This window comes from Gekko japonicus, unplaced genomic scaffold, assembly GCF_001447785.1.
Source record: "Gekko japonicus isolate JY-2015 unplaced genomic scaffold, Gekko_japonicus_V1.1 scaffold28, whole genome shotgun sequence".
Lineage (NCBI taxonomy): Eukaryota > Metazoa > Chordata > Lepidosauria > Squamata > Gekkonidae > Gekko > Gekko japonicus.
The window spans coordinates 2,104,847-2,114,073 of NW_015177010.1; the positions used below are offsets into that span (position 1 = coordinate 2,104,847).

At 44.3% G+C, this 9,227-nt stretch overlaps 1 protein-coding gene across 2 annotated transcripts in view; it reads left to right on the top strand.

Annotated features, from left to right (window-relative positions):
* The first annotated feature begins 224 nt into the window (after positions 1 to 224).
* The window catches only part of APPL2 (adaptor protein, phosphotyrosine interaction, PH domain and leucine zipper containing 2), a 45,656-nt gene continuing 36,653 nt past the window's right edge, over positions 225 to 9,227 (top strand). For both annotated transcript variants that reach the window (XM_015427561.1, XM_015427563.1), the window contains exon 1: positions 225 to 437. In XM_015427561.1, coding sequence (XP_015283047.1) covers positions 384 to 437 — 54 coding nt within the window. In that variant the 5' untranslated portion in view covers positions 225 to 383. The remainder of the gene's footprint in view (positions 438 to 9,227) is intronic.

Sequence of the window (9,227 nt, forward strand, 5' to 3'; positions counted from 1 at the left end):
GGAGGAAGGTCCGCAACGCCACACTTCCTGCGCAAAATGCTCCCGCTCTCCACTACTTCCTCCACTTCCTCCCCGAGACAGGAACGTCGCAGGAGTGGTCCTCCGCGCAGCTTGTGGACGGGGCTGGCAACAGGCGGCTGCAACCTGTTTACCCCTTGGCTGGTGAACTCACTGCCTGCTTCCCCCCGCCCCCCCCCCCCCGGGGGCGGGGCCAAGGGAGGCGCTCGTTTTCCCCTGGCTGCTGCTCGTGGCTATAAGCGGCGCTGCATCAAAACAATACGTGTCACAGAGAAAAGCTTGGCCGCCACCCCCACTGCAGCTCTTGCAGCAGAATTAATCCAAGCTAAATTATTCAAGACGACAGCTTCGGGGCTCTTCTCGCAATGCCGGCCGTCGACAAACTTCGCCTGGACGAGGCTTTACAGGATAGTCCGCAGGTATCGGGGCAAGAGCGAGTGTGGATCTGGAGGGGGAGAACGGGGGTTGGGAAGGATGTCGCAGCCCCGGAAAACTGTAGGCTCAAACCATCCGCAACACACTTGCGGGAACTGACGCAGGGCTGGCTGCAGTCCGGAGTAATAAGGCGGCTAGGCGAGGCCAACAGGTCTTTGGCTCTTTGTATGCGTCTGGTTTTAGGGTTGCATCCAAGCGACCCAGTTCATTTTTGTTTGTTGGGTTAAAGTTAACTGATACATGGCTCCTGTTATGAACTGGCGGTAGGATGAAAACCCAGCCCTCTCCCCAGTTAAGAGGCATTTTGGAATGGGTGTGTGTTAGTTTTCTAGAGCCTGAGGGAGTTTAGGAAGAAGGATAAAGGGGGCCATAATATTAGATAGGTCAGTACACTGAAAGCTGTTGGGGAATCTGGTTCTGTCAAAAGCAAGAAACGTTACCATGGCAATGGCAAAATAATAATTTGTGCGGGTGCCGCTCGGAAATGCTGAGCAACTGCATTTCACACCAAAAAAGCACTATATAGTCTCATTTTACAGGCTTGGAAGGAAGGAGAAACTAAAGCAGTGGTTCTAGTGCGAAGTATTGTGGCGCTATGAATGAGCGCGAAGGGGGATGGGCGGTGACGGGCGCTGGCTGCTTCCTAGGCAGTGCATGGAGGTACTAGAACAAATCGAGGTCACTTTAACTTCTTTTTTTTTTTTACCAAGAGAAACCATCGGAGCTTCCTGTCTTTGAAAGCTGGGGAGATTTTATTTGTTTCACTCTTTATCTGATTGCTTAGGCTGCTTGTGGGTAATAGTTCATTTAAAAAATACACACCAAGAATAGCCCCTTATGGAACAATAATAAGATACACAGTTGATTGAAACCTCACCATTAACACCCTGTAAGTGTTTATGTGTTTCCCAGCAACCTTATGGTGTCTCTAGTTCCTTGCCAAATGACTGCCACTGCATGAAGGGTCTGTTGCTCTCTCCCCCCCCCCTTTTTGCTAGGAGGAAAGAAGAGGTGTTAGGCTTAAAAAGTCCTAACTATGAAGAAAGGCTTTTTCCTTCCTTGCCGTGTCATTTTAAAAAATCTTTCCCAGAGAAAGGCCTTGATGCAAAACAGGCTTTCTCCTGCTCTGATGGAGAAGGTGCAAACAAACGTCAGGTGACTCACCTTGATGGGAGCGGGTGCATCACTAGCCTGGCTGCTAATTTTGGGCGACATGAAGGCGTGATTAGAGGCTGCAGAGCACATCAAAGGCATGGGCTGCAGTAGTCTCTGCTTCTTTGTAGTGCCAGCAAGGTCATGGGACTAATTGCTGAAATTCAAGGCATTCTTTCCTGACTTAAAAGATGCAAAACTATTTGCGCAGGTTTCCCAGAATTCCCTGAAACGTGTGATGTAAATGTGTACGCATCCAGTTTTCCCACTGGAAACGCTGACCCCACAAAAATTCAGGATGGCTGCCTTTGTCACAGCCACCCCAACAAGCCAGATGAGAATTTCTTTTCTAATTTGATAGCTGGAGACCACTTTGAAGTAAGAGAGAGCCAGTTTGGTGTAGTGGTTAAGTGCGCGGACTCTAATCTGGGAGAACCGGGTTTGATTCCCCACTCCTCCACTTGCACCTGGCTGGATGACCTTGGGCAAGCCATAGTTCTGATAAGAGCTGTTCTTGAAAAAGAGCAGTTTCTGTCAAGAGCTCTCTCAGCCCCACCTACCTCACATGGTGTCTGTTGTGGGGAGGGGAAGGGAAAGGCGTTTGTAAGCCGCTCTGAGACACCTTTGGGTAGTGAAGGGCATGGTGTAAATCCAATCTCCTCTTCTTCCAAGGAAATAAGGGAACTAAAAAACATATTTATGAAGCTAGCCGTCTTATCTTAACCTGATCCCGCCTGAGGCTGCATTTGAGTATCATTTGGAAGTGCTGTGAGGGTCAGTCAATGTATTTAGCTAAGTAAAATAATTTTTTTCATGAACTGTACTGCTTCAGGCTACAGGTGGGAAATCCGCTGTTTGCATGTGCCACTAACTGTCTATCAATACATTTTAATTCTGTCCTTCCTTCAGTAAGCACAGGGCATCTTGCATGGTTTCTGAATCTAAAAAAACCCTAGCATATCAAGGAAGAAATGTCTGAGCCTTTTCCTGGACATGCTGTTTTGCTATTTACAGGATATTTTTTTCAGCCTTTTATCAAACATGCAACTCTTACATCTTAACATGATACAGTCCAGGAGAATGATATGCCCCTTAATTCTGTTTAATGTATAAATGTGCCTAGAGATGTAGTAATTTGGAGAAAGTCATGGGGTCGGGTTGAATGTTAGTTCTACAACTTAATTGTCTTTTTTTTTTTTTTTACTTCGTTAACCTGCTTCCCAGCCTTTGGAATGGGACAGACAAAAAGAATCAAAATGAATGAAATCATACTGAAGACAGTTTCCATGATCTTCCAGTTTTCCTCTCCAGGGCAAATATCTATTTCTGTCCACTGATTGATGTTCTCATTCTCATTATCCACTGTTGCAATTTTGATTTCAGGGGTTAGAAATGGAGAAAACTCCGCCCCCCCTTTCTGTTGTTCAGTTTCATGTGGAGTTCAGTTTGTAAGACTACTTTTCTTCAGGATGAATGCTGTGCTTAATCCACATCTGTGTTGCTTAGAGTTGTTCTTCAAAGGCTTAATTAGCCTTTTTCCATCAAGAGGGTTCAAGACGGATTTTCTGTGCTCCCTTCCCCCTCAGCTCCTGTCACCCCACTGCCACAAAGGGCTTATTTTAAAAAGATAGAAAGAAAGACCTTTTAAAAAGCACCATGGGTCTGATCCTGCCAAAGTCAAGCACTTTTAACAACACCTATTATTTCAATAGAAGCACATACTTCGCTTTGGATTTAAATATGATCGCAACTTTGGATACATTGTTGTATCTATATTCAGAATCCAATTCCTGCCTCATTAGTAGAAAAAAATAGGATTGTTGATAACAGCAGTGCATTCTTGAAATTTGCAATTGTGTTTCCCTACAAAATCTCAATTTATATGAGTTGCTTAAATATTTAATGTCTTGCCCCGGAGGAATACAAAATAGCAATACGTTATAACAAAAATGTTATAATAAATTATGGTGTTGTTTTGGGGTTGGTATGTGGAAGGGGGTCCTCCAAGGAAGACTCTGCAGAGGAAGGCAATAACAAACCACCTCTGCAACTCACTTGCCTTTAGAGCCCCTTTGCTGGGGTTGCCATGAGTCAGTTGGGACTTGGCGACACTTTGCACAAACATACACTAACATAGCTCCTTTATCACTGCCCTTTTGTCTCTTGCTGGCTCTCTTCCCAAAGCCGTGCTATCAATGCTGAAATGTTCACAGCTTAAGCATATGGTAAGCTTGTTAGTATTTGACATTGCTTGGGGGGGGGGATATATGTGTACCACAGTGCTGTTAAAATGGCAGGTGTGTTGCAGAATTGGTAGGTGTGAGGAAGTGGTGGTAAACTGAGAGTGCGTCATGGATGAAAGCAGCTTTATGGTCTCAGAGTTATTGGCGCAATCTATTAAAATCCACAAAGAGTTTTGACCAGGAGGCACAAGAAGCAGGCCACACATGGATCCTTAAGGAACTTCTGGATGACTGTTGTTAGAATCTACACATTGTTATTAGCTAGTGTAGTGTAGTGGTTAGAGTATTAGATGATGATTAGTGAACTGGATTCACATCTGTGCTCAGCCGAAATGCTGGGCCAGTCTGTTGAAGCCTAACTTAATTTTTTGTCGTTGAAGCCAAACTTAATTTGTTTAAATAATTACATATTTTGAAGGCATATATTTAGCAATATCAATTGCCAGTTCAAGCTTTTTGTTGCATTCACTTAGAATAGTACAATTCCAGGTCCTGTGTCCTTTGTGTTCTGCATTTTATATTCAGATTAGGCAGCATGACCTCAGTACATTCCTGATATGGTGTTCCAGGCTGACCAAGTTGCCTACTCCAGGATTGCCTTGATTACAGAAATCTACTCTGGCTGTAGGGGCCACACCCATGGTGCATTGTGTGTAGACAGTCTCTTCATGGGTGTGCCAACAGCTCCTTTGGGTAGCAGCTGGGAAATGACGGATTCATACAACCTGCTGCTAGAGCAAGCTTGTGGCAATGTGGGAAGATTGGAAAAACAAGCAAATAGAAATAGGAAATAAATAACAATCAGGAAGTGATCCCATGAATATTGCCTTCCTTTGTGTCTCCTCCTGGGCCAGTGCTCTGTTTTGAAACTACTGAAGTCATCCTTATCCAGGCATTTCCTGTGTAATCAATTAATAATTGTCTTCTATTACACAGCATTTAAATAATTGGGGATCTTTCTGCTTGAATCATCCCTGCAAATGAGAGAGCTGACTGCTATTAACTTTCCAGGCTTTACAGGTTAGGAACTCTCCCTGAGGACTTCTTAATTCCCCACAAAATAAGCAGTGTATTCTCCATGTGCCTCACAGAGAGGGATCTTGTCTTTTTGGATGGAATTTACTCAGAGTGATTCTGATTTAGGAAGCTATGACAGGTCCCTGTGCACAGTTGTTTTTTTAAGAGGAAGAGAGGGATTTTCTTCTGTCATGGTACATAATATGCTACAGGTACAGGTGGCATAGCTATTAATTTTGTAATATATGAAGCCTAAGAGCATGACATGGCTGACCTTGGCTGATCTTGCCCATAAAGCAATATGAAGGAAATTTCAAGGGGAGGCGTATTTTCCTGCCTCCATCCTCCATCTTTATGTAGTATTAACAAGAGGAAGTGAGCTATAGCCCACATAAGTTTGATTTTTGTGTCATTTTCATACCTCAAGTGCCAAAAATGTCTGGAGTTGCCTCTGGACCGTGAATTGTTCTATGCCCCTAGGCCAGCCCATTATGCCCTCTCCCCAAGTTGTGTTTCCTAGACAGAGAGTCTTAGCTTAGTTGGATTTAATTCTAGTCTAGGATTACACTAGGGACTTCAAGAACATATAATCAAGTTAACTTAAACGTTTTTGAGTAAGTTCACAGACAGTTACTATACTGATGACCAATGCTCCCTCTAAGCTGTGGAGCCTTGTGGGCAAAAATTCTACTTTGTGAGCTACTGGCATTAAAGTTGTGAGTAAGTGATTTGGCTACAGCATAAATTAGTTTGCTCTGGAGCCATCTTTCCTGAGCTGAGACAAAAATGTGTGAGCCAGAGGCTAAAAAAACCTGTGAGCTAGCTCACACTAACTCAGCTTAGAGGAAACCCTGCTGATGACTCCTTCATACATATTCTGGCATTAAGCTACCAAGAGAGATGTGTTAGACCCATTTGGGGCTACATTGTATTTTGTGTCTGTTGGGCAGCAGAGGGGAGAGGAATAAAAAGCTGAAGTATGCATAATCCTCAACTCTTGCTATATTTATCCCTTCATGTTCTTTCATGGGGACCATGGATAGCTTCAGAGAAACAGTTTATCTTAGTATATGTGAAGTCACCATGTGTTGGGAATTGACTGAAACACAGTTCATATAAAAGGTTTTTAAAAGATAAAGGTAAAGGTTTCCCTTGCTCGAAAGCCAGTCATATCCGACTCTAGGGGGCGGTGCTTTGTCTCCATTTCCAAGCTGAAGAGCCAGCACTGTCTGAAGACTTTTTCCGTGGTCATGTGGCTGGCATGACTAAACGCCAAGGCACACAGAACGCTGTTACCTTCTTACCTAGTGTGTGTGTGTGGAGGGTAGAGCTACATATTCATATACATTCATTCATTTATCTGCCTGTTCATTCATGTGGCCCCTTGCAAACAGCCTTTGTATTCAGTTTTAGTAGCTGGTTGCTAATAGATTTTTTTTGTCATTTCAGACAGACCCATTTTAGTAAATGGCTGCTAACTGATTTTATTTACCTTTTTATACTAAGCCGCTTGCATCTGCTTAGCAAAGCATGGCTGATCCGTTTTGGAGGGAAACTGCTTTCTTCTGTTCTCACCTCTTTGTTGCGCTTCTGAATCACTGAGGTGTGCTGTTTAAAATGTCTGTAGCGCTTCCAACAATGCTGCTTCCCCCTCACCCTTTTTAATGGCGCGGTCTTCCTCGAACTTCTTTTTAAAAGTTCTGAGTTGAGCGCTATAGCGCTAAACCAATATAGCACTTTAGTGCTACAGTAGTACCATTGAGATACCTTGGTACCATGATACTGGTCTAGCACTATAGCGCTCAACTTAGAATGTTTTTAAAGAGTTTGAGGAAGTTCATGCCGTGAAAAGGGGCAGGGAAAAAAGATCCATGCTGTTTGAAATGACCATAGCACTTCAGAAATGGCTCATTAATGGAAGGAAATTCACTGTATGAAACCCCCATCCCTGTATCACTTCACTCAAAACCAGGCCAACAACAAATAGCATCTGGTTTAGAACAGTAATGTGAAAGGGGCCTGTGTCAGGTGTGTGTATCTTATTTTTAAGAGAAAATGGAGAAGTTATATGAGTGTTTTATAAGTTTGTTTTTCTCCTGACCAAATTAGAACAAATGGCAGGTAACCATAAAATAAAATACGATAAACTGTATGAAATCACATAACCAGCTTTTTCACTCAGTCTCTTTTCTCCTTACTGCATCCCCCGTCCCACATGGCATTTGTCCGTGCAAGTCCCATGGTACCCCCCCCCCTTGGTTCTCAAAGGGGACTCCCTCCCCTTTTCTCCAGTGGAAAAGCTGACTGGATCCAACACATAATTACAAAGATTAAAAATACATTTAAAGCAACATTTCAAACTACCACTTAAAAAATGCCGTCTTACGCACATATGCCCAGTTGCCTGGATTCACATCTCTTGGAGTGCTTCTGTGGAATAGTTCTGTTATATAGCTTTGATGGAAAGCCAGGAGGACAGCAGTCACTCTTGAGTTCTCCTGGGAGGATGTTCCACAGGGGCGGGGCAGCTAAGGAAAAAGCCTGGACTGTTACAGAGCACATCCTAGACAGAAGCGGCATAACCAGTAGGCCCTGCTAGGAAGAGTGCAGGTGCCCCACAGGAACACTTATTTATTTACTTCACTTATACCCTGCTTTCCGCCCCAGTGGGGACCCAAACCAGCTTATATCTCTCTCCTCTCTTCCATTTTATATCCTCATAACTACCAGTTTGGTGTAGTGGTTAAGAGTGGCAGACGCTAATCTGGACAACCGGGTTTGATTCCCCACTCCTCCACATGAAGCCAGCTGGGTGACCTTGGATCAGTCACAGTTCTCTCAAAGCTGTTCTCCCAAGAGCTCTCTCGGCCCCATCTACCTCACAGGGTGTCTGTTGTGGGGAGAGGAAGGGAAGGAGATTGTAAGCTGTTCTGAGACTCCGAGTGAAGGCTGGGGTATAAATCCAGTCTGTTCTTCTTTTTCTACCCTCTGAGGCAGATTAAGCTGAGTGTATGTGGCCAGCCCGGGTTCATCCTGTGCTTCCATAGCAGAGTGGGGGTTTGAACCTGGGCCCAACAATCTAACCTCTATGCCACTCTGGCTGTCATGCCAGTGAGAGGAGATAAAGCCTGCCAGTTTCACCTCCCTAAATTGCTATGCTTAATTGTTTGAGGCATTTTTCCCCAGCCTTCTTCATGGCAGGGCAAGGAAAAATGCTTCAGATAATGAAGGCAACTAGGGAAGGAGAAAAGAGGCAAGATTTAGCTTCTCGTCCACTTGTTCCATTGTGGGAGAAATACCCTACCACACCAAACACCTACTTACATATGAATCTATGTGCAACTTTTTGTCACATCTACTTTGGCCGTCAGACAAGTTGTTAAAATCTGGGTACAATTTAGACACAGATACAAGTCATGGGAACACGTGAGAAGGGCTGTTACAAAAAAAATTAGAGTTGACAGAAGAATACTCGGGGAGGGGGCTCCTATATGGAATTCTTTGACTAACTTTTATGTTCTTTTTAAAAAAAAAATTAAGTAAACCCATTTCATCCGCTGAGCTTTGACATAGGTTTGGTTATTTTAATCAGCAGGAGAAATACTTACATTTTTAGTTCTAGCATGGCAATTCACTTGGGATGAGGTAATGGTGCTTTGGAGTAATCCCACTGATGTGGATGATACAATTTTAGTACATGACTCCAGGGGTCATTTGGGGGGGGACGCGGGGGGACGCCATCCCCCCGGGTGAGGTGCGGGAGGGCGGGGCCTGGAGCTCCCTGCTGGTGCCCGCTGGAGGTCGCCGCCGACTGTGGGGAGGACACACTTCCGGTGATGTCAGGGGGTGTGGCATATGCTAATGAGTTATGCTAATGAGTCTCCCTAGCTCTTTTTCTACGAAATGACCCCTGCATGACTCCCTAATTTTGGAAGCCGATCACATTCACTGTCGGTTGTGTCTTTCCTATTGTTCTTACTGCGTTGTTTTAAACCATGTAGTCCACCTTGATTCTCAGAGAGAAATAAACTGGAATAAAATACAATAAAGGGACAGGAGAACAAGTATACACATGTACCATGAAGCCACCTTATATGGAGTAAGACCCTTGGTCCATTAAAGTCAGTATTGGCTACTCAGACTGGCAGCAGCTCTCCAAGGTCACAGGCAGAGGGCTTTCACATCACCTGCTGCCAGATCTTTTAACTGGAGGTGGTAGGGACTGAGCCTGGGACCTTCTGCATGCCAGTCACCTGATGTACTACCAAGCCACCACCCGTGTGAATTGTATAGTCTGAAGATATCAATTTTAGACTTGATTCAGACACTGCAAATAGGAGTGGGGATTGGCCAGATTACCTC